Source organism: Paralichthys olivaceus, chromosome 20, assembly GCF_024713975.1.
Source record: "Paralichthys olivaceus isolate ysfri-2021 chromosome 20, ASM2471397v2, whole genome shotgun sequence".
Classification (NCBI taxonomy): domain Eukaryota; kingdom Metazoa; phylum Chordata; class Actinopteri; order Pleuronectiformes; family Paralichthyidae; genus Paralichthys; species Paralichthys olivaceus.
The window spans coordinates 14,820,976-14,845,082 of NC_091112.1; the positions used below are offsets into that span (position 1 = coordinate 14,820,976).

General features: G+C 43.1%; 2 protein-coding genes and 1 long non-coding RNA gene across 13 annotated transcripts in view; 2 read left to right on the forward strand and 1 right to left on the reverse strand.

The window, feature by feature from the left end:
• Positions 1–5,058, forward strand: part of LOC109631798 (growth factor receptor-bound protein 10-like) — a 45,129-nt gene extending 40,071 nt beyond the window's left edge. For 2 of the 4 annotated variants that reach the window (XM_069516230.1, XM_020090778.2), the window contains one exon: positions 120–402. In XM_069516230.1, the coding sequence (XP_069372331.1) occupies positions 120–266 (147 nt within the window). In that variant the 3' untranslated portion in view covers positions 267–402. Of the gene's footprint in view, positions 1–119 lie in introns of all 4 variants that reach the window. The other 2 variants (XM_020090776.2, XM_020090777.2) reach the window with 2 other exon arrangements.
• A 678-nt stretch (positions 5,059–5,736) lies between these two features.
• LOC138405831 (uncharacterized) lies at positions 5,737–6,931 on the forward strand. Its single transcript, XR_011239499.1, has 3 exons — positions 5,737–5,874; positions 6,115–6,179; positions 6,796–6,931. It is a non-coding gene; the product is annotated as an uncharacterized lncRNA (long non-coding RNA).
• Positions 6,932–7,493: 562 nt separating this feature from the next.
• The window catches only part of LOC109631773 (triple functional domain protein), a 76,451-nt gene continuing 59,837 nt past the window's right edge, over positions 7,494–24,107 (reverse strand). For 4 of the 8 annotated variants that reach the window (XM_069515790.1, XM_069515793.1, XM_069515795.1 and 1 more), the window contains 26 exons: positions 23,485–23,728; positions 23,228–23,335; positions 22,673–22,866; positions 22,416–22,586; positions 19,661–19,756; positions 19,155–19,303; positions 18,992–19,058; positions 18,754–18,857; positions 18,585–18,654; positions 18,412–18,501; positions 18,234–18,326; positions 17,898–17,948; positions 17,715–17,792; positions 17,397–17,588; positions 16,189–16,369; positions 15,849–16,091; positions 15,247–15,755; positions 14,182–14,429; positions 13,396–13,531; positions 13,292–13,319; positions 12,988–13,150; positions 12,753–12,874; positions 12,583–12,661; positions 11,740–11,940; positions 10,893–11,031; positions 7,494–10,142 (listed from right to left, as the gene is read on the reverse strand). In XM_069515790.1, coding sequence (XP_069371891.1) covers positions 9,585–10,142; positions 10,893–11,031; positions 11,740–11,940; positions 12,583–12,661; positions 12,753–12,874; positions 12,988–13,150; positions 13,292–13,319; positions 13,396–13,531; positions 14,182–14,429; positions 15,247–15,755; positions 15,849–16,091; positions 16,189–16,369; positions 17,397–17,588; positions 17,715–17,792; positions 17,898–17,948; positions 18,234–18,326; positions 18,412–18,501; positions 18,585–18,654; positions 18,754–18,857; positions 18,992–19,058; positions 19,155–19,303; positions 19,661–19,756; positions 22,416–22,586; positions 22,673–22,866; positions 23,228–23,335; positions 23,485–23,728 — 4,314 coding nt within the window. In that variant the 3' untranslated portion in view covers positions 7,494–9,584. Of the gene's footprint in view, positions 10,143–10,892; positions 11,032–11,739; positions 11,941–12,582; positions 12,662–12,752; positions 12,875–12,987; positions 13,151–13,291; positions 13,320–13,395; positions 13,532–14,181; positions 14,430–15,246; positions 15,756–15,848; positions 16,092–16,188; positions 16,370–17,396; positions 17,589–17,714; positions 17,793–17,897; positions 17,949–18,233; positions 18,327–18,411; positions 18,502–18,584; positions 18,655–18,753; positions 18,858–18,991; positions 19,059–19,154; positions 19,304–19,660; positions 19,757–22,415; positions 22,587–22,672; positions 22,867–23,227; positions 23,336–23,484; positions 23,729–24,107 lie in introns of those variants that run through there. The other 4 variants (XM_069515797.1, XM_069515791.1, XM_069515792.1 and 1 more) reach the window with 3 other exon arrangements.

Below are 24,107 nucleotides of genomic sequence, written 5' to 3' on the forward strand. Positions count from 1 at the left end.
ATGTCGCATGTTCTTCAGTACAGTCCAGCCTGTCTTTAGTAGCTCTTCGTGATAAACATCTACTTCTTTTTATTTGAAACTGAATTGTCCTCTCTCCTTCTTTTGGCTGGGATCTGAAGTGTGAGGAGGACGGTCAGGTGTTCTTCAGCCTCGACGACGGCGCCACCAAGTTCACCGACCTGATCCACCTGGTGGAGTTCTACCAGCTCAACAGAGGAGTGCTGCCCTGCAAGCTCAAACATCCCTGCACCACTGTGGCCTTGTGACACTCCAGCCCCTCCCCCTTCACACACACACCTCCACCCTTTTTTTTTGCACACCTATCTCTCCGAGAGCCTGCCCAACATCCCCCACCCCAACCCATCTGCCCCTCCCTCACCAACGCAATGAGGTCGAGGAGACAGAGAAAAGTTAATGTCGAGTTTTGGGGATATGAACAACTCAGCAGAAGCCGCCGTTTCAGGTTTGATGTCCCCAATGTGCTATGCTTTTCTCTGCCTTGCCGCTGTTTGGATGTGTGGATGGGAACCATTTGAAAGGTCCAAGCGTTGCAGATTGTGGACCTGACAGTCGCCCCACTCCTGCGATTTTATCACAGAGACTTGTCTGTTTATATCAATACAATGTTGACCCTTGAGAGAGACCATTCATTGTGAATACACAGGACGGCGATGATCTGTTCAGCTACGGGTCTCTCAGATGGATCCCTCCTTTAAAGTCCCTCAACCTTCCACCCCCATCCTCCAGGCCTGATAAGCTGTGGTTCCTGCCCACCCTCGCCCCCTCACTACAGAGGCAGGCAGGAAACGCCACCCTCTGACTTCCTCATCAATCATCAGGGATGGACAGGAACCTCTCTGGGTCTTATCAAACTCGATCCAAGAGTTTTCTCAACCTGTGCAGTCCAGTCTGGATAAGCTGATCCCCCGCCCCCCCTCCACCCGCAGCAGACTTGACGCAGCGTCTCTGCTGTGTCTTACCCCACGATCCCAAAAACCCCTGGTGCAACCCCCGATCCCCGCCTCCACACGAGCTCAGACAAAAAGTCGGAGGAGAAAAGAGAAGTGGCTGAAGGCTAGATAAGCAGAGCAGTGGCGAGGGTTTGCTGAAAGGGCAGAGGAATGTTTATCAGGGAGGCTGTAACAAGCCTCTCTTGTAGAGTTGATTACTTGATGTCATTTTAATGCTGTTTAATTACTGTTGATTCAATGCAGAACTAGTTTTGCACTCCTGGGCGGACAGACGACAGCTGTTCTCTCTAGCTAAATGAACCTGGCTGCTCTCCATTGGTCGTCCTCCTCTTCCTCCTTCACCCCGCCCTTCTGAATAGCATGCATGTAAATTTCCACCAGCTCTGATTGGATTACAGTGGCGTGGGAGCAAAGAGAGTCGTGGCTGATTATGCAGTGCCTTTCAGAAAGGTTTGGGAACATCTTGGACCTACGTGTGGCTTATACCGACATGACTACACCACGGATAAAAAAGAATGTGCTTTTGAACCGGCTGTTACACGACAGTGAGGAGGAGGAGGAAGACTGTTCAATAGACTCCTAAAAAGTGTGTTCACCCTCCAGCTTCTACCATTTCAGTCATTTTTTCTAAATCGAAGGGTTAAATCTGTTGTTGAATTTATCTTTGAATGTCATTTTCTCTTCCTAAGTCTGTTCTGATCTCACTGCTTGCACATTTTAATTCTCCTAATTTGATAATGATGAGTTGGAGCTGTCACGTTCGGATTCTGACCACTGTTCCCACACTCCAGAAAAGACAAATCAACAAAAGCACTCCCATGACTTTTTTGTGTTTGAATATGGAATTGAACAAATGACTTGAAATGTGAACTCGGACAACTGGGTGTCCAGACGCGGTCGACTGAGCTTCACTCGCCTTAAGTGAAAATCGTGAGCTTTGTGTATGAAATAGAAGCTGTATAAAAATGCACATACAGTAACACATCTAAGACTTTTAAGATTCAACAACATCGTGAGTTTTTAAGGTTATGTTAAAGAAGAAGTTTCAAATTTGTGGAAATGCTCTTCATCTCTTTCTTGCCAACAGTTTAACAAGGATATGGATACCACTCTCATGTCTGCACGCTAGAGAAGAAGCTACTGTCAGCAGGTGATAAAACGTACCTACCAGTTCCTCTAAAACTCACAGGTTAATATGTTGTGTTTTGCTCGTTAAATCTGTTTAATAGCCTAAATGTAAAAACAAGAATTTGAGGCTTCATTCAAGGCAATGTAAGTTAACCAGCTGCTGACTGTAGTTTCATACATTTTTAATGTACAGAGAGTGGCATTGACCCTATCATCAAACCCCCAACAAGAAAGTATTATTTCCACTCATCTCATACTACAGGTGATGCAAGGGCCCTGTTTTCCTGTCTGGTGCTGTGTTACTTCTGCAGATATTTGACAAAAAGTGTAACTTAATTTGCCAGCAGCTGCGTGGTCGCCTGGTGGTGTCACCGGTTAACGTCACGTTGTGGTGTCAGTCCCTCTGAGGCAAACAGTTAGGAAGTCTTTCCTGAACAATCACCCAGAGAGAAATCCATCATGGTCGAGCCAAGTCCTCCACCGTTATGAGGGATGATTCAATGTGGACAGAAAATAAAGTGGCAACTATTTGGATAATCAGTGATTGGTTTTTGCAGCAAAATGCCCCCAAAAAACTGCAGTGATTCTTTTCGCAAATAGGGATTTATTGATCATAATAACTATTTGAATATGTCATTGATCAAACAATCCACCAATTTATTAAAATTGTAAATGTCTCATTCACAGCCCTTCCAGGTCTATCTTTTTGCGTACCATCCAATTTCCGACTAAAAACAACATGGCCTCTGTCTGGTAGTTTTTGAAAAGCATTCTGGGAGAGGAAGTGAGAAAGAGAAACTGTAGGTCTTAGGCTAAAAAAGTTTGCCCTCTGCAGAACAAAAACATCCATCTTAAAGCCAGTACAGGATTTGAAAATGTTCAACTCTTAGCAGGTCATATCAAAAACGAGCCTGAGTTGGTTGAAAGCAGTCTGCATGCATGAAACATGAACTTTAGCATTTTTCTCGAACCGAGTAACCAGAGTAACTATTTTCACATGCTACATGCTACATCCATACAAAGCGGCTTTGACAGATCATCTGAGGAGTACAAAACAAAAAAAGCACCCCCATAGAAGACCTGTTTCTGGCCTCTCCTGCTGTCGTGAGAGCGGCAGAATAAAAAGCTGCAGACATGTGACATAACACCTACTTAGCCTCGTCCTCCGCCCCTCCTGCCTTCACCTGGAACTGCCCTCCATCCTGTGCCAGATCCACGGTGAACAGGGTTAGCACGAGGCCGTCAGACTCCCTGCCAGGTGAATTAAACTCTCTAAGTACTGTCATTGACACGCAAGCCACTGCCACACGAGTCCACCAATCGCGTGACTTGACCAGACTCACTGGCTCTGCGCCCCGCCAATCCGGCCTTTTGTAGTCAGCCAGGGCAGACTCTCTCCAGGGATTGGATAATGCTTGAACCCCCCCGCCCCCCGTCCCACCTGTGTCCAGCCTGTAAGCTATGACCCTGTGGTGAATAAGTGTGCCTGCCTGCGTGCGTGCGTGTGGAAAAGCCAGACTGACTCTTGCTGACTCTGCTGGTTATCATACTTGCCTTTTTTTTTTTAGAGACAGTAAGCAGAAAGTTGCTGATCGGTCGGGGTTAAGTCGTGGATTTAGATGAGACAGGAGGTATCTGGAGGTATCCCAGCATTCCCGGTCCTCAGCTGAGGATTCTTTCCTGTCTGTCAGTGAGGGATGCAAAGCCACATCACTATGGGTCAGCTGGGGGGGGGGGCAGACTCTGTCCTCTCCTCCCCTCTCCATTTTTAATCACTGTGCTACAATGCAATCCTATACACACGTAAAGTACAAGTATATGACAATACCAGTGTACAGTATCATTTGTTTTCTAAGTATGTGAAGCTATGGAGAGGACATAGATGTAACACTGTACCTAGGTCACAGATCACTATGTATGGGGCGTTATGCTTTTGCTCATAACACCATGTAAAATGAAGAATGATTTATTTTGTCCTTTTTTTTCTTCTCCATTATTTGATTGTGTGTATAATTGACATTATTGTGTTTTTTTTCTTTGGTTTGCCACAAAATGACCTTTTATATATATATAAAAAAGAATATACCACATTATATACAGTATTAAATTAAGCTGTTTTTTTATTTTAAGAGATCAAACTGGATTTTTGGCTTATGTCAAATTTCTGCACATCAGTTGTCCATATAAGCTGACAGGCTGACAGAGTCTACAACTCTGACAGCATCAAATAATGCCATTTTGTTTTCAGACTATGTCTTTTGAATATCCCCTCTCCGTCTGTCTGGTTCCACTCATTTACTCCCAGGACAAAACTCCAGTAAATGATGGCGATCAACACACACACACATTAGTGGGTTTTCATCGAGAGCACACACACCAACACCGAACCCATGGGGATATTCTCAGCAGCTTTTGTACAATTTTCATCACAAGTAGAACAATTATACGCAGTAGCTCAAGAGGATTGTGCATTTCAATATGTCCATTTACTCAGATTTTAAGGTGCATAACAAAGTTACTTATTCTTTTTCTTAACTAAGCGTATTCTTGCAGCAGGTGCCACTCACTGTGTTCTTTTACAGTCAGCTGTGAATGTGAAACATAATCCTACTGGAATAAATCCTTATGTCAGGTCTACGTCACATACAGGTCCCATCGACACAAGTGACTCACAGTGGAGGTGGAAGTGAATCTGACTCGGTTATGTTTCATTTTTGGGTTGGAGTCATCATAAGCTGACGGCAAATAAATATTTCAGGGAAAGAAAAAAAGAGCAAGTGAACCGAATCTTTTTTTTTTTTTTTTTCTCAGATCCCCTACTGTGCTTTGCTACATTCTGTCTGTACGGCTCCTGGATCTACATTGTATCCTGTTCAGGTATTTTTGTACAAATAAGGGACTGATATATTCTGTGTTTATTGGAAATTAGAATTAAAGACAACATTGCTATAAACCAAAATAGAGCTGGACTGCTGGTGTGTTATTGTGCCCTTTCCAAACACTCAGAGCTGAGTTTCCTTCTCAGATGGTCTGGTGTCACTCCTCAGTCAGAGCATCGCAACACCTGCTGTTATTGGTTGCTAGACCACTGATCATAATGCTGCTGGTACTACTTCTACTACTACTACTACTACTAATAATAATTATGACAAAGAGTAGATATAAATGAAAATGAAAATTCAATTGTAATCATGCTAATAATAATTCTGCTGGTACATCTACTACTACTTCTAATAATAATAATAATAATGACAGAGTAGATAAAAATAAACAATAATTGTAATAATGCTGATAATAATTCTGCTGGTACTACTACTACTTCTTCTACTACTTCTACTACTACTACTTCTACTACTACTACTACTACTACTAATAATAATAATAATAATAATAATAATAGTAATAATAATATTGTTGACAGAGTAGATATAAATACAAATAAAACAATAACTGTAATAATGCTGCTGGTACAACCACTACAACTACAACAACAACAACTGATAAAACATAAACAAACATAAACTGAGTTGTTGTAACTCATAATAATAATAATGATAATCAAACGCACCCTTGCTCAGCGGCGGCGGCAGCTGGAGGGGGGGGGGCGGCTTCACACCTGCAGCCTCGGTCCTGATGACGACCTGCAGCACCTGACGCCATGTTGACTCCAGAGTCAGCGTCCTGAGGTGTCTCCAGTGTCTGCAGTCTGCTTCAGCTGCTTCAGCTGCTTCTCACTTCCGTCAGCCGGGCGGTGTCAGCGCGCTGCTTCTCTCAGGTAACTACCGTGTGGTTTACCTGCTGTCCTGCAGCGAACTGTGTCCGTCAGAACACAAACACCAGCGTGTGGTTTACCTGCTGTCCTGCAGCGAACTGCGTCCGTCAGAACACAAACACCGTCATTTTATTTTCTCAAAGAAATGCAAAACATTACAAACCAAGAATGTGACTGTAACTACACGTAATGTGTGAGAGAGGCTTCCGTCAACTTCTGATCAAGTGTTTTGATTCCCCTCAGGAACATCAGTGTTTGAGGAGGAAGGAATCTCTGGAGCTCATCTCTCACAGGCTGGTTTCATTCAGGTCGGTACTTTACGTCAGTGTTGAGAACAAGACAGATGAGAAGGACAATATCGTGATGGACAAGGCAGACATGATGATGAAGTCACTATGACGCCACCTGACGGTCATCAGATGAAGTTTACAATCAGAGAATCATAAATATTCACGTCATCATCAGAGGCCCGACAATCAACTGCTCGCAATGCCAGCAAACAGCCGCTAGAGGGCGCTGCAGACCATGATTTTGAGTAAAACTTCCTTTGTCAAGAAAAGCTAATACAGTTATATATCTTTAAAGAAATATATAGTGGACATATATGTTTCGTGATTGAATTCAAAAAGTGAAACTTGAATATATTGTAAATTCATTACAGGTCAAATATTTCAAGCCTGTTTTTGTTTTGATGAGTACAGCTCATGAAAAAAATCCAGGATCTCCAAAATTTGGAATATTTCCTTGGTTATGTCTTTTATACCAATAAGAGTTTAAAAGATCTGATGCTACATCGGCCGATATTAATGTTTGACACAGACACTTAACTTTAAAAAGATCACTTTAAGTGTTGTTAAAGAAAGATTTGAGCCCAGGAGCATTGGTGCCCTCTGGTGGACTAATCTTTTTTTTCATTATTTGCAGGATATGACCCAATCCTCAAATATCTGCTTGAAGGACAAAAATAAAACTTCAATTGAGTCTGTGGAGTAAAACACATGTTTTTATGTATTTGAAATAAAACCACAATCATTCAGAATATTTCCTGCCAGGTGGAGCTACCAGATCAAATATTAATTTAAACCAATAAGTGAACAAATGGTTATTATGTTTTATTTTTCACCTTTAAATCCAAGTGCTTAAAATATTGAATACTTGGCTAAAAGAATGCAAAAATTATTGTGAATTCAAAACACAGCCTCAAAATAATAATAAGTTTTGACACTCACCTAAAATAAATTGAAGGAAAATCTAAATATATCTTTACAAGTATTTTGTTGCACCAGCTGATATTTTTGATGTGCAGTTAAAAATACTGTTCAATAATTAAAGTGGTTTGAAAAGTTGTTTAGCAAATGAGACTTGTTTAAAGACAATGTTCTGGACTCAAAAATATATATATCACGTGTATATGGAAATGTGTTGTTACTTTGTCATTGACCCAAAAGACTTCCATCTACTCTCATCAAAATTCAGCTTAATGTTTGTTAGAACTCTCTCTTTGAGCTTTAATAAACTCTGTGTGGTAAATAGCTTCTTTTTCCCCCTCTTAGACAGTGAACAAACACTAAAGAGGAAATCGTAAATAAGACTTGAGGAAACAAAGTGTCAAACAGCGTACATGTGTTCATTATGTTTAATTTTCAAATAACTGATGGCAAAATGACAATATTTACACGAGAAAATATGTATGAACTGTACAAAGAAATATACATGCAAAGATAAAAAACATAAAAACGAATAAACGTGTAATTTATGAAACTAGAAACAAACAAATAACAAACATGTAATTCATGAAACTGAAACAAAACAAGACAAACGATGAAATAACAGAACAAAACTCTAAACTGAGGTATCCAGTCCAAGTTTTTTTGTTTCTAATTGTCTGTGCACGCCTTTAAAATAAATAGGAAGGTAACAGAAGACTTGTGTTCCTGGTAGAATCCATTTCAATGTGACACCTCCTCACTCTGGATTAAATTATAGTCTGGAAATTGTACCATGGTTATCAAACTACATCTCACCAAAATTCATCTGCTGATCACGGTTTTTAGTTTTTCTTATATTAGAACAGAAATTGATGGAATAAAATATTTTAGCAACAAGTATCTGTACATAAAGTTACAAACACCATTTAGCAAATGATCCATTCAGCTCCTGCTCCGAATCAAAGGAGTCGATGTTTTCTTTAACCCCACGTCTGCCCTGCTCCTGTAAACAATCATTTCACATGATCATAGATGACCTCACTCAAGTGATGCATAATCACATTCAAACATTTTTTTTTGCTAAGTACTATAAAGCTAGAGTAACTTTGGTGTACCAATACTACAGAGGCGTACAGTAGAAAAAGTGTTAGATGATACATTTTGATTAGCCCATGATGATTTTAGATGGTGACCTTTGACCTTTTGCCTGGAAGTCGTCACGTTCAAAGACCAAATAAACACAAACTACCAGCAGTGCTTGCAGTACCAAGTACATGCTTTTCTCTAGATTTATTACAGATACAACAGATGTCTTCATAAATAGTTGCATAAAATGTTAAAGCCGCAACATTGCACATGATAATCAAACATAACATACAATGAGTGCATTTACAGTAATTTGTCTTCCTCTGCCTCCACATTCACTCCCCATCTACCCGACGACCACCTCCGACGCTCACTCACACTGTGAATGTGAGTAGAAAGAAGGCAGACATCTATTTACAAGGTAAGGCTTAAACATCTCACATCTGCGCAACACAAGTTTGTTCTAGGAAAAGCAAACGATGATGTCTAGTGTTTCTTCTCAGATTGGACAGTGCAGCATTGTTACTCGCAACATGGTCATCATGGTATCTTAGATTAGGTACGTTATGTAAGCGCAGCCATCAAAGAGCTCTGATCGCACGTATAAATGTCTCAGTAAAGTCAAGAAGCTCGCTCACTGTCTAGAGTCCAAGTAGCACAGCAACTTTCAACTGATTTGCATTTTCTACAACTGATTTTTTTTTTTTTTTTTTGTGGAAACGTAGAGACGGTACTTTTCCTTTGTATACATAGTTTCTATAAGAAAGGGCTGCTCCTAAAATGTCTTTGAGTTACAGTTTAGTGTAAAAGAGCAAAATCGCACCATGTCCGTGTCGCTCTCTCTCCACCAGAGGGAGGGCGGCTTGCTCTCAGCGCTAACACTCGCTCTGTCGGCATCGCTTTCTCCTGAAAGCTCTGCGCTTGTGCAGTGGTGTCAAGGCTCGATCAACTGGCTCTTCTGATCAGCTTTAACTCTCGCAAAGGAAAATAAATTACCTCCATAAAGTTTTTTTTTTTTTTTTTTTACATTTTTGATCACTTAATTACAAAATCTGTTTTGAGTTGAATCCAGCAAGCAGCAGTAGACAAGGGGTACATTAATTTACCTGGGAAGTGAAAACTCTGTTCTCTAGGGCTCTGATTGGCTTGAGACCTCAACAGGTCTCACATTAATTGAGAAGAGGACAACAGGACTCGAGTAAATCAACATTCTGTGAAACAGGATAAGATCAGCATTCATGGTTTCTCCTCCTTTTACATCTAGACAATCGAGATGCTCAGTTCCAAAGGAATCTGCAGCCCCTGTGGTCTCAGCGTCGGACGACAAACACAAGTGTGTCTAGTTTCTCCTGTGCTCTGGTCAAACCGGTGAGGCGCTGTGAGGGAGTTGGTTGAGATTTGTGAATCCTTTCTCAGGTCTCACACTCGGGGCTGAAGGCGACTCTGGATGAAGCTCCTGACGCCTCCGATGGGCCGTGCGTCAGTCTGATGTTTCCTCCTGTCTATGAAGGAGATGAGGCGGGAGGTGTCCAGGCAGCCCTCGGCTCTAGCTCGGCCGTCAGCCAGACCAGCCTGCAGCCATGGCTCCTGTAGGCAGAGCCCGGCCGGACACCTCCTGCTGGGGTCGGTCCTCAGAAGCAGGCACACAAAGTCCCGGGCCGCCTGGCTGACGCCCTGGAAGTAATCCCTGGGGAAGCTGAAGTCCAGCCGGCAGATGTTCAGGCAGGTCTCCTCTGCACTCTCATCGAGGAAAGGGGAGGCACCGCTCAGCAGCACGTACGTCACGACGCCCAGGCTCCACAGGTCAGAGGTCAGCGATACTGGCTCTCCAAGGACCAACTCTGGGGAGGCAAACTCAGGGCTGCCCAGCAGGGGGTGCACATAGTGGGCACTGTTTAGCTGCACGGCGTCACCGAAGTCTATGAGTTTGACCGTTGGCTGGCCGCTGGAGCTGTGAGTCACCAGCAAGTTCTCCGGCTGGAGGAGGGGCAAAGAAAAAGTCAGGTATCTCCATTTAATTGATTACTGGGCCCAACCCATCAGTCAGCTCTTTTACTATGAGTAAATCCACTTATTTCTTCAGGTGCAACATCAGTCTGAAGTTTGAAGAGTTTATATTAAATAGGGAAAGATGACTCTTCAGATAAACCAAACATGAAAGTAGTTCTGTTCGCCACGTGATTATTTGCTTTTCAGCCAAGAATTAGACGGGAACATTGATACCACTCATATCTGACTGTTATATATCAGATGGTTTGATTAGACATGCACAGATCTGGATCAGGGGGAGGATCCAGGAATTGTTTTACTTACTTTAACATTGTGGATGTTTTTTTGTTTTTTTTTTACTATTTCCCAGGGAATCATTCTTTGATATTAATGAAAACAATCTGGCATATTTAGGGAACTGAAATCTCTGAGTGTGTGTAATTTAGTGCAGCTTGATTGAATTTAGTGGGACTGTTGGGCCTTGGTGGAGTTATTCGCTCTACTGAATAACATTCTACTTCAATCCTCATAAAGGGACAATTTGTGGTTTTATTAGGGAATGTGTCTGATTATAATCTTTTTTTAAGCTAACAGGCTGCAGCTTCAAAATTGTTGCAAAAAAATTGTGGTATTGATCTAATTCTCAGCAAGAAAGAAAATAAGTATATTTAAAATAATGCTGAATAGTTCATTTAATACAGTCTTGCAGTTGGAGCATGTCATGGTCCAAGTTCTTACTTTTACATCCAGGTGGGCTATCCTGCAGTTGTGCAGGTAGTGTAAAGCTTCTAAAATGTCCCGAAGGTAGCGGGATACTTTCTCCTCCGTCAGATTCCCCCAGCTCACTATGTAGTCCAGCAGACGACCTTGGTCAGCCCTGAAACACACACATAGTACAGCATCAAATGAAAGATCATCATCAAAACGTACCCACGGTGACTTGTAAGGTCGTGACAGAGTGAACGAGAACTAACTGTTAAAACGAAGTGATGCAGGATGCTCTGCAGAGTGAAGGGCTGGGATAAGTATCAGACTCCATGTACCACTGTTAAGATTTTAATTTGCTCCTTTTCCTTTAAATATTATGTCTTTTAATGTCTATGTACTGTTTTAATTTTCTCTCTGCTTACGATGACCTGTGGAGGTTGTTCAGCTGCCCCATCCACATTGGCAGTTACCATAGCAACCAAGGTCGAGCACAGACCCTTAGTTTCTGTGATTAGTCATAACATTAAGCACTCAATGTCATGACCCAGATACATCTTCTCTGAGAAAGACAAATGTTTGAGCAAGCAGACATTATTTGGAGAAAGTGGCTTCACATTAGAAACATAAATGGCCTCTTTATTACCTCAAAGGAAATAATAAGACTTGTTACAGGGTGAGGTGCATAAAGCTTAGTGGACTCTCTGCTTCTCCATATAGTAGTCCATACTATTTCCTCTGTTTGTATGTTTTTAAGTATTCTTCTGTGTCCTTCAGTATCTGTGCTTTCACTCTTGCATGTGCGTTGTTTTGAGAGACCATTATTCTCATCAAGTTAATGAGCTACACATTTTTTTTTCTTTTTCTTGACTGTACTCACATCTCCAGGACCAGCACGTAGCTGCTGGGGGTTTCATACGTGTCTATCAGACTGACTATGTGGGGGTGCTGGAGCCTCTGGAGCAGATTGAGTTCCTGAGTCACCCGATCCCTCCTCATTAATTTCTTGTTCACTTGTTTCACCGCCACCGTACGTTTGGTTCCCTGATGGTCACAACGCTTGACAACGGAGAAACGACCCCTGGTGGTGAGAAACAGAGGATGGGACATTCAGTAGTCAGGCAGTGTGCATCACACAGTAGCTATGCTTGTCATGTTAATATCAAAGACTAAATGTTTTTTTTCCCCTTGTCTTTATTCAAGCGTGTGGTTTCAAAGTCTCTGCTCACACTCAAATACTCCCTGCTTGTGCTCCAGCTTCAGCTCATTTCACTCTGGGATTTCTCCTCTGCTCTCTGACTTTTTTGTGCAACAAGCCTGTCAAAATTATCCAACCAATAGAAAGCCAGGTGTAGTGTAGACAAGAGAAAAGGTCTGTAATTTAAGGGAACAGCACTTAATGCAAGAAACCAAAACAAGGGTTAGGCATATCATTCGTCATCTGGCATTCCATTGGCTGGGTCATTTTGACAGACTTGTTTCACAAGAACAGATTTTTTTGCACACTCAGAAGAGGCATGAGGAGAGCTGAAGCTGGAGCACTGGAAATAAAAGCACAAGCAGAGTATAATTAAGTGTGAGAGCAGGGTTTTAAGTGAAAGCATTACACAATCTGAAAGTTAAATCAATCAGATAGGACGCTTTCTCATAAAAGTTGTGTGCTCCATTTTTAAGAAAATCCTTGCTTATTTGAAAACAATATTTGAAATACAGTAGATATTACCTTCCCAGTTCAACCACTTCAGTGTAGTGAGACTCAAAGTTGTCCTTCCAGCTCACTCTGATCCCATCAGTGGACACAGCTGAGACAAACACCACAATCCATCAATTCATGTCTGTCTGTAGCAGCAACATCATCACATCTCAAAGGCAGAACTGACTCTGTGCTCTTACCTAACACTCTGAGGCTGGCGGCGGATGTCACACTGCCCAGCTCATTTGTGGCAACACAAGTGTAAACGCCATCATCGTCAGAGGCTACACCAATAATCCTCAGTGTAGCTTCACCCGTATCACTGAAAGAAACACACACGTTCATCTACGTCTGATTTTCAACAAACAGCATCCAAAAGAAAATCTACTCTGCAGTGTGATGGAGCTTTGTCAAAACGAGATGGTGGTTTCTTACCTGTAGGTGATGCTGAAGTGTCCATTGTTGGTGAGGTTGCTCTGGTTGGGTCCCTTCCAGGTGACAGCGGCCCGGGGTCGACCACAGACCTTGCACCTAAGGGTGACGCTCTCACCACTGTCGCAGGTCACATCACTAAGAGGTACAAGGAACTCCGGGGGAACTGAAGGAGGGAAAAAATATGTGAGTTAAAATCCTGTCAAATGCTGAGATGATTTTTCAGAATTTAACTGTTAAAAGCGCCTTTGATACTATTAAATTTATTTTATGTTTGAATGAACAGACACACAAAGTTCACACTTACCATCATAGATGTAGTTTGGATTTAGAAGCTGAAAAGAGAAAACAAAGCATGAGCGACACTGTGGAGCAGAAGCATGATGTGAAAGCAGTACCAGATAAACTCACCTTTACAGAAACCTTATTGGCCAGGCCATCTCTGGACTTCCTGTAACCGTTTTCCAGCTTGGTCTCTTTCTTTGTCTCCTTCTTCTCAGATTTTTTACGAATGCGCAGGGACGTGTGCCACGATGAAGACTTCCTGCTGGAACAACAGAGGACTCAAGTCAGATCAAAAGGTTCAGTTTAACAAGTAGGTTAATGACAGAATACTGTCGGACACATTGTAACTGTACAGCCTTCAAACCTATAATACACCAACGATCAGGATTTGGATCAACCAGATGGTCTTTGACCAAATCAAAATGAACCATGGCTTGGTTTGTTTGCAATGTGAAACTGTTTTTTGGGGACATTCTGACAAATTGCAGGAAGTTGAGACACCTTATTATATGCTGTTGGTGACAGCGAAATTAAAATGAACAGGTTCATTCATTTTCTCCATCCTCAGACTCCTTTTTTAATGCACTTTATTGAAAAAGGTTGGTGGATAAAAAATTGACAACATGCCCACGCCCGACACACGCTCATCTACAAACTAGTCAATGTCAAGGTTATGTAGACAGACGCAGTCCACATACGTGATGACAACAGGACATATGTCTCTAGTCTTTAGTCTGCTCTGTAAATTGCAATGAAACCAAAACTAACCAGATTGAATGCTAACAAAATAACAGAGACATGAACCTTGGTTCAGACCTTAGTCTGGACTTTCAGGTGTGAAAATGCTCTAGATAAAGATAAAGCTGAGACTATAAAAATAATGATAACTTAAATTTTGTTCTGATCTCTTACTTGATGGATCCCTCGGGACAATCAGGGACGATGGCCGAGGTGTGTCCCAGCACAAATCCGGGGATCCAGCCCTCGGCAGCGGGGCCTTGCTCGGTGGCCGCCCTGAACACCAAAAACATGTTTTGCTGGTTGCTGGCCAAGATCTGGACGACCTCGCTCTGAATGACGCTGATCTCATCCTCCTTCACAGCCATGTAGTCCTGGGTCACCAACATGGTGGATACGCTACTGCTGCTGCTACTTTCACTCTGCACCACAGGATGGAAACATGGGAAACAGTCAGTATCAATTAATATTGTTCAATACAGGTAAATCTTTTCCAGGTTTATGATAACATCAGATATTTTCAAACTGTGGAATGAAATTCAAGAGAAACATTAAACTAGTTTTGGTGAGATAAAGTGAGAAAAATAGAAACAAGATAAAAGTGGAAAAACAAAGAGGATTTAATAGTTTAGTAGCCACTGAACACAGTCTTCAGAAAGGATTAGATGGAAGCGCAAGAAAGATAAAACAGTGATCAAAATTTTCTCTTCTTGAAAAAGTAAACTGGATGAAGGAAGGCAGGAAGAAGAAGATGGTTTCCATTTCATTCGTCTTTGCTTTGCAGCTCCAGGCAAAGACGAGAGGAGGAACGTTAGGTTGTATGACAGAATCTTGGTCGAGTACGTTTGTCTGTGTATCACAAACGTTACGTTGAAGGTTAGTTGCAGAAAAGTAGATCTGAGTAACCATGAAGACAGCAGGAGGTGAAGGACGGCCAAGAGGAAGTCAGGTGTTAGTATAAGCTTTGTTAGAAGTCAGAAATCTAGAGACAGCCTTGAAAAGGAGTCACTGAAGAGCTGAACAAGTTCCATTAGAGAGGACCTGAAAACATGTTGACAAACTGTTGCTAGAGAGGATGATGTTGAAGAGCAGTGAAGGTTGTCAGAGATGCGTAGTAGGGGACAGATTAGTAGCGCTGGCTGCAGCAGAACAGGAGACAGTGGACAGAGAAGACAGACCAGGCCTCCCTCTGCCTCAGTGTTAGTTGGAGTAGCACTGTGCAGCAGGTAGTGGTCTTACCCCGTTACTCTGGGTGGACTGGATGGACTGCTCGCTGGCAGACGAGCATGTGCTCATGCGGTCTGCCTCCTTGCTGTGTGTGGAGTGCCTGTGTGTTTGGCTACCAGATCCAGAGCCAGTCTGGATCTGGTTCGAATTCTGGCGTACTGGACTCTCTCCTACCTCCCCAGGGAAGGTGAACGAGCCAGGCCGGCTGGCTGGAGAGCCTGGCATAGAGTTCCAGAATCCGGATCCGGACTTCTGGCCGGGGCTGGGAGGGGGAGGAGGGAGGATGTCTTTGCTAAAGCTGGGAGTGGCCAGTGGGGAGGCGATAGGAGCCACGGCTCCAGGCCGTGGTTTTGAAGTGGGTGTTGATGGCAAGGGTCCAACTGTGGCACGGGGAATAGGGGCTACAACGCTGGCAGGAGTGGGAGTCTGTGCTTGCTCCTCGGGGGTCTGGCTAGGGCGCTTGCCCTGTTGGCTAACCCCTGGAGGGAGAAGGGGAGGAGGGACAAGACGAGGGGAAGAACCTGGACCATAAGCGAAGAAAACTTACACTTCAGTCACATCTGTCATTTTTGCCTCAGAAAACAAATTTCACAGAAACGTAAAGATGCTCATACCTGACATCTTGTTGGGGCCATCGGGGTCGGCCCCGGGGTGGTGGCGTAGGGGTTGGGGCAGGCGGGAAGGCTGGGGGATTCTGGAGGGCCGACGAGAGCCACCCTGGGGTCCTGAAGGGGTGGAACTACCCTGGGAGCTTCCAACTCCAGGAGGCGCACTAGACCCACTGGAACATCCACCTGGAGCTCCCATGTTGGGCACACACGAGCCACCACTGGCCCCTACATGGTTCCTCTGATACTCTATTGGTGAAGTCAGAGATGTGATGAGGTTCAAAAGAGACACGTACAAACATATATCCAACAATTAACATGTGTTAATAAGTGTTTGTCAGCGTACCATTGAGGAAGTTGCGTTGGCTCTCGAGTATCTGGCTGATCTGAAGGGTCCAGACCTCACGCACTCCTGCATGCGCGGAGTGAAGCACAAAAGACTCTACGGTGCCGTTGGTCGACCGAGACGTGAGAATGAACTTACAGGGATCGCTCTCCACATTGTCCTCAAGACCCAAACAGCTGACCTGCAGAGAAAAACAGAAACACGAGAGAAGTATGAAATGATTACTGAGATTTCATTGTGCTATTAAATATATTAGTGGCATTTCTCTTTCTGAATTGTCTGAATATGATATAGATTAGTATCTTATGGCTGATCTATACTACTGAGTAGGAACAATAACGTTATGAGCACTTCACCATAGGCAGACAAGGTAGGAGGAAATTTGCTGCTATCAGTATAAACTGGCAACAAGAGTTCACTACCTAGTGTTTGTGTGAGAAATCAGGGCCCTGAGTTTAACCCTGAAAAGACATGAACTCATGAGTCAGTTCTAACTAGACTTCATGCAGTCTATATTAAAACACTGTAATTAAATGTATTTCTTGGTCATTAGTTTAGTTCCCAAGCTCAGAATAAAACACACATACTGTCTGTCTTTGTAACACTGAGACCCTGCATGGAACATTATTCACTGTAAATAAAAGAAAAATTGTGAACCCCTATACTCGTAAGATGGATCTATGAATACTCATTGTGTGATTGGACAAGTTGTAATGCAGCTGAAAAGTCTAAGGCTTAAAATCAGGACTAAAATAAAACAATCAAGATTATTTTAATGTTACATAACATGAGAATTATTTTCTTATTATTTTATGCAAGTTTTTAAAACTTTGAATCATTTTCACATGCTGATTAAATCCTGAGTTTTTCCACAAGAGGGAGCAGTAAACTCTGAGAGCTTGGTGACTGAGTCCTACATCCTTAAGCCCAGTTCACACTACAGGACTTTAAGCTTGATTTGCCAGTCTGAGATGTGTTTTGCAAGTTGCTGACAAAAGCCCCCGATTAGCGCTAGATCAGCAGTCGCCAATCGCTATTACAGAGGCTCACAGACGCCTCGCGGACTCTGATCAGATTCCCAACCTGCCGGAAATCTCTGCAACAACTCCACCCAATCAGAACGAGATGACGATGCATGAAGTGGTGACGTGCCCACTGATGTTTCACACTCTGTCTGTAGTCTGATTTGCACATCAGAGAGCCATTACCTTAATGCTGTTCTTGTAGAGAAAGCCAGGCAAGGAGAAACCTTTCTTCTTGTCAAGGGGCTCACTGAAGATGACCAGCTGCTCAAAGAGGAAGACTCTCCTCTCCTTCATCCGGCCAATCAGACTCCCCTCTGGGTCAGAGACCATGAACGTGTCCTGCAGCAGAAGACGTCCCTGCGCTACGATCTTCCCCTGGAGACAGATGAGCAAGATGAAAAGATTAGATGCAGGATGCAGCAAATTAAGTCTGGGTTACTGCATGAAGGCTGTATTAGCGTGTAGCATTAATTTCTATCTCAATTTAATGTAATTTCTTACGTCAAATTCCTGAAGCCGTCCAACATTCATCATGTCATTACACTTCTTTGGCACAATGCACATGACCTCCACGGCTTTCTGTAAGACACAGAAACAACCAGAGGGTTGATGAGGTTCCTGAACATGATTTTTACTTGACTTTAATTATTTTAAAAGAGTTTCAAGATATTTCTCTTCTCTCACCTCCAGCTCCATAGACTCCAGTCCAGTCTTTTTAGAGTGTTTCAGAAAGTCCTACAACAGAAAAGAAAAGATGTGCACCTTAATATAAACTCGATAATTAACTTTTTTTGACATCCGTATAGACATTAGGTAGCTGATTTGTGAAATCTGGTTTGAATGAATGAAATTAGACACATTCCATTTGACTATATTTGATACTCCCACCGCACAAGTCAGATGAGGATGAATACTTGGCGTTGCTCAGCTCGTCTGTGGTGCCTCCTCTGCTGCCTCACTTGGGCGGAAATCTAACAGGTGAGCCCGCAGATTGCTGAGCAGTTATTGTTACACACTTACCTTGAGCAGCAGCTGGTACTTCATGATCCTCTGGACTGGCTTGATGAGCAGGTCTGTGATCTGCAGCCTGTGTCCCAGCCGCTGCTTCAGGTCCTACAGAGTCACAAGTTACTTCAGAGACTCAGCTGGATGGAAATGTGCAGCGTCTGGTAAAATGTTAACCATAATGAGCTCATACCTCAAAGTAGGTGTCGATGTACTCTGACACGATGTGCTCTGACTTGGGCTTGTTCTGACAGTACACCACGTACATGTTGAGTCTCCGTTCCTGGATATAAAGAGCGCAGGAAATTACAACAGGACCAAAAGTCTGTAAGTAAAGCAGAGGCTGGAATTTCACTGTGGACTGACCTGTTTGAGAAAGAGTGGTCCCAGTCTGTCAGGGTCCTCCAAACATTTCTCCAACTCCCCGAGGAAGAAACTGAGATAGACGGGGAGAGGAAAGAGAAGAGGTGAGCTTCTGTGTGAGTGACTGTGATCTGAGAAAGCTCTCTATCATCTGTACACTTGCACCACGTACTCTTTGTGCCAGTCGTAGATCTGGTGGATGTTGCCAAACACAATTTTGTCTTTCCCTTTCATATCATCAGGGACGCCCTCCTCCTTCATCCGACTCATGTAGCCCTTGTGACAGAGACACACATGATTACTCATTTCTTACAGAGAGCTACAGCACACACAGCACTCGAAAAGCAAAAAATATTCAGATATTGTGTAGGTAATTAGGCAGGTCCACTGTCTATAAAGCATCAGCTCACCTCCACCACCAGACCAAGGTCCCTGACATAATCTCTCTCTGTCTCCACCAAATCCAGCAGAATGTGACTGCAGCACAGACAGGGAAAAAACGAGATTGCAAACTTTTACAAATGAAAACTCCCTAATCATCACTCTGCAATATGTAGGAGGAAGCAGACGTACTGTCTTTTCTTGAGGATGCTGGTCCTGCGTTCATCCATCTCTTCCATGGGGGAGGAGGAGGAGAGGAGGGAGTTGTCAGACGGGTTGAAGGAGGGCGAGCTGCTGTCTCCTTGTTCCACTGACAGAGAGCTGGGTCTGTCCTCCAGAGCCTGCACCAGGTACACAAATATTTCAGAGGTGAACCTTGGACCTAGGTGAATCTTTGTCCGAGCGAGGAGGCAAATAAAACGTTTGCTTTCTGGGGCAAAGCGAAAGTATTGTTAGAGGTCCAAGAAAGAGCAGTGTCAAATTTGGTGCGATTTGAACAAGTGATATGTTCAATTTTACTAAATTCTGAATAAAAAGGCAACCAGCATTGGCAGGGTTCGGTGGTCAGGTCTTTACTTGCTGTGGCTCAATTACTGCAGGTCACTAAAGTTTTTAAGCCTTTTTAAAGTTTATCTGCAGTGAGGCCTTCTGAATGCCACTAACTTGAGAAATTCAGGATGTCATGGGTGTTATCCTACCATCTTGCTTTTGACCAACTCCTCAATGGCGCTCACCAACTCAGCCGCACTGGGCGTCTCCGAACTGGACGGACGCACCGACAGACGAGAAGAGGTCTGAGACGAAAATGGAGAAATGAGACATTAGAGCTCAACAATCCATGCAGCACAACGACCTTTTCCCGCTAATGCTAATCCTGCTCTTTGACTCCTGTCATCACAACTTCTACAGAGAAAATGGTGGCGACAAAAGTTACCAGACTGTAGTTTAGAATGAATACTAATCAATAACTTCATTATTTAAAGAGCTCTATGAATTGATTAGATGTTTAAAACAGCAAATTCTTCATCTCAAAACAGACGATAAATAGTTTTTATAATACATGTGAAAACTTTTAGACTTAACCAATTCATGAATATAACAGTCCACGGATGAAAAGCAAAAGAAATAGTTTATTATCATAATGGTTAAAGGCCATGCTAAAGTTTTGGTTAGGATTGTTAGTAGCTTATTTCTTAATAAGTTATTTGATTATAACTGAATGTTTAAGTTCAGTTATCAGCTCGAGGGATGACTTGGTGAAAATGTTCGTTAAAAGCTCTCTGCTGTAAATCCACAGAGACGTCCACACAGTTACTGAGACCCCAGACCCAGGGGTTTAAAGCTGAAGGTTAAAGACAGTGAAAATAAAAAATATATGAATTTTTAAAAAGCTGTCAGTGACAAAGTTAATAACATGAGGCTGAAGGTTTAGTGTGCGAAATGAAGCTGAAGAAAAAGATATGTGAGAAAATGGTGATGGGGAGAGGTGGAAGGTCAGGAAGAAAGAAAAAGTGATGACTGAATGGAGGATGTTTCCGTTGCTTTCTCAGGTGGTGATGGTGATGATGAAGAGCCTTTGAAATAAAGAAAGGATGCTAACAGAGCGAGAATGACAGAGGTGTGTGTGTGTGAAGTATGTATGTATATATATAGTTCAGGAGACTCTCACCCTTGCTGTGCTGTGCTTCAAGACTTTCTCCAATTAGGTTTTCTGGGTGAGGCTGTGTGCCCTTCTGGCCTCGCCAGCGTTTAGAGATTCCAATTACTTGCATGGGTAATGAGGTTAACGCACAGAGGGTAAAAGGGAGATGAGGACGAGTAGGTGACGAGGGGGGACGTGAGGGGTCGGGGGATGATGGGAACAGGAGGGCGTTTTTGAATTTTCACCTCAGTGTGGGCTCGTACTCAGATTATTATCCAGGGGAGGTGCCTGATCAGCCGACTTGGGGAATCTTACCGACTCTTGTTTGTTTCCTTTAAAGTTCACTTACCAACCTCCTCCCATCAAATGTGTGATAAACATGCAGGAAAAAAAGCTGCAGTCCTGCGATTTTCTTGCCAGGCATTATGGAGTTTTTCAAATTCTTCGAAATGTATAAAACTTGGCACAAATAAAGGCATGTTAGCATTAAAGCCAGAAAAATACTCATCTGTTTAGAGTAAGAGCTACATGCATCCTCTCTTTATATACATTTTCCTGTCACAGAAAAGTCGAAACAAGTGAAACTAAAAAAGATGGAAGGAAAAAAACTGCACTAAAGAAATGCAGTTATGTTTAAAAGTTGAGAAAAATACAAAAGTCAGGTAGAGTGACTTTTAGGGGACAGAGAGGTGTAGTTTAAAAAGAAGAAAGTCTACAAAAAGCTGCGTGCTTCATCTGTTTTCAAACTAGAAAGTGAGTAGCAGTTAAAGCTGAAGAGTTGGAGGAAAAAAAAAAAGAGAATCCAAGAGTTGACTGAGGGAAGAGACAGAGGGGGGAAGAGCAGGGCATTTTAGATGGAGAGGTATGGAAACTGAGACAAAGCAAAGACAGGACATAAATCAAGGTAATGCTACAGCATGGCGAACAGCAAACGATACAACCAGGAAACAAAACAAAAGAGAAACAGAAATTAGTGTCAGAGGAGTCCCGCTTTAGTCGAGCAGGAGACGAAGACTACCTGAAACGTTTCAGTGCTTTCTGCTTTAGAAGGAGAGGAGAGAATATGATGCAACATGCCAAGATAAAAATGTTATGCATAACAGAAACTAAAGAGTCACTTAAAACTGTGTCAGGAGATGTGCTTATTTAGGGAAAAGTGGAAGAATAATGAGTAAAAATGTTTCTTCAAGAACTAAAAATCATAACAGTAATGAGAAGGAAGAGGAGAAGCCCAAGTTCTGGATTTATCTTCAACGCAGATAGTGTTTCAATTAGAGGGAAAAGAAAGATAGCCGTCGTTAACCTGCTCACCTTAATATTCCTCAGTATAACATTCCTTAATATTGGTCCGAATATGAATTTGAAGTTTTGGTTTAGTTACAAGAACAATAATAATAAGAAATCACTTTTTTTTGTGTAACCTCGTTATGTATAGAAAGTGAATGTTTATCTGAAGATGCTTTCAGACCTGCAATTCACTCAGGATAATCTGAAATTAGCCGGAGTGGCTTTATCTGAGGACGCAAATTTATGATTGAGAGGTTCTGAACTTAATCGGCAGTTTCTCCAGCCAGACCTGAGGAAAAACTCTGGATAATATCTGATTGAGCTCATAAGAGATCATGGCAGCAGATGCTCCAGAGGATTCACTGTGAGCGAGTGGACATGCTGATAATGCTTCTACAGAAGCAAACACTTATTTATGTCCTAACTTCTCCCTCTGACTCCTCTGGTTCTTCTTCCCTCCTCCTCTGTCTCCTCTCTCTGACCCCTCACATGTGTCCCAGTGGTAACGTCCTCCCTCTGCTCACCTTGTCGTCCTGTGAGTCTGGCTGCAGCAGGCTGTGCTGTTGGATGGCCATAGGTGGAGGCAGTGGCACAGAGTCGGCACCTTCCTCGCCCTCCTCCTCGCCGCAGCTCTGCATGCCTGAAGAACTGGACTTGGACAATGTGCCGCTCGACAGGCCCTCGTTACGAACCCTCTGCAACACACATGGTTTAGAGATTAAATAAAGCTTCACAGAAGTGCAGAGGAACTGTTGACTGGACAGAGGCGTATTCAACCCACCTCCTCCACAGTCTCATCCTGAGGTGTAGCGGCGCTGTCGTCGGAGTCTTTCTGCGAGCCCATTGTCATCTCCCCGCTCTTCCTCACATCGCGGCTCTTCTTGTGCTTGTGAGCCAGCTTCTTCACGTGGCCATCTGCCTTGCCGCTGCTTAGCCGACGCACTGGGCTGGTGAGCCACTTCCGCAGGGTGTTACCTTGGCAACAAATCAAACACACCTCAATGAGTTTGCTGCACTATGGAGCATCATTTCTAAAACCACACTGAACAGTAACAGTTGAAGGTAAACCGACAGAAATGTACCTTTTATTTGAAAAATATCATCTACTTTTCAATTCATCATGAGTTCCATCAGTACACAGTAGCTGAGTGGGAATTTGGTTAGCTGCTTAAGAAGTACTGTATAAGTACTTACAATAAAACTCTGGCCAAAGAAACTACTTTAGTCACAGTATAAACGAAACAATTTTGAAGACAACTAAAATCTGATGTAGCTGTGTCTTTGAGTTGATAAAGCTGGGTGTTGGGATCTTTTAAAAATGATAGGGGGATCATACCTGGTCGTTTGGGCCCTGGTGAGGTGTGAGAGCCAATGCCGTGACCAGGCTGAAGTGTGGCGGACGACCCTGGCATGATGGAGTCATTGCTGCACACTGACAGAGTGTCTGTGACAAAGGAAGCCACACAATCATTAAGATATTTGTTTTTCTTATGATGCAGATATCCACAAAGTGTCAAAGCTTTTTTCCAGCCCATCCTCTCTCCTCAATAACAGACACGCCGTCAAACTCTTCAGACCACATACAGCTCTGACCTTTGTGGTTGAAGATGCCCTCCATCTCCATGGAGGACCTGGAATGGGCGATACAGAGCATAGCGCAGGGAACCAAGCCCTCCTGGGCCGGGGAGCGGTCTGTGGTCCTGACCAGGCACCAGTCCGGCTTGTCGTGACAACGCTCCAGAACCTCCACCGTCTGGCCGCGGCGCACAGTCAGCTCGTTGCTGTTGCTGGCCATGAAGTCGTGTATCACCACAGTCAGCTCACAGCCACCAGAGAGCTGAGGAAGAGGATAATCACTAAGAGTAGGGCCCTCCTTTATAAAACAGTGCACTGGATTTAAATATAAATGCACAAAAGCCAGAAAAGAATCTGATTTATAACTGTGCACCCGCACACCTAAAGGTAATGTTCCCTTTATAGATCATGATCTACCTGGAAACATGCATACAAAGGTTTTGGTGCGCTTATTCTCCTGTCAAGTTTGTTTTTAAATATCACAATATTTGTGTGAGATGTAGCATACGCACCTTTCAGATCTCTATTTTATGCTATAAATGAGGCACCAGGTGCAGTGTCGCATATTGATGCCAAATGTGAAAGATGCTTAGAATCCTGCAGACAATGTGCAGTTAGGACATCAACGTCAATCACTAGTG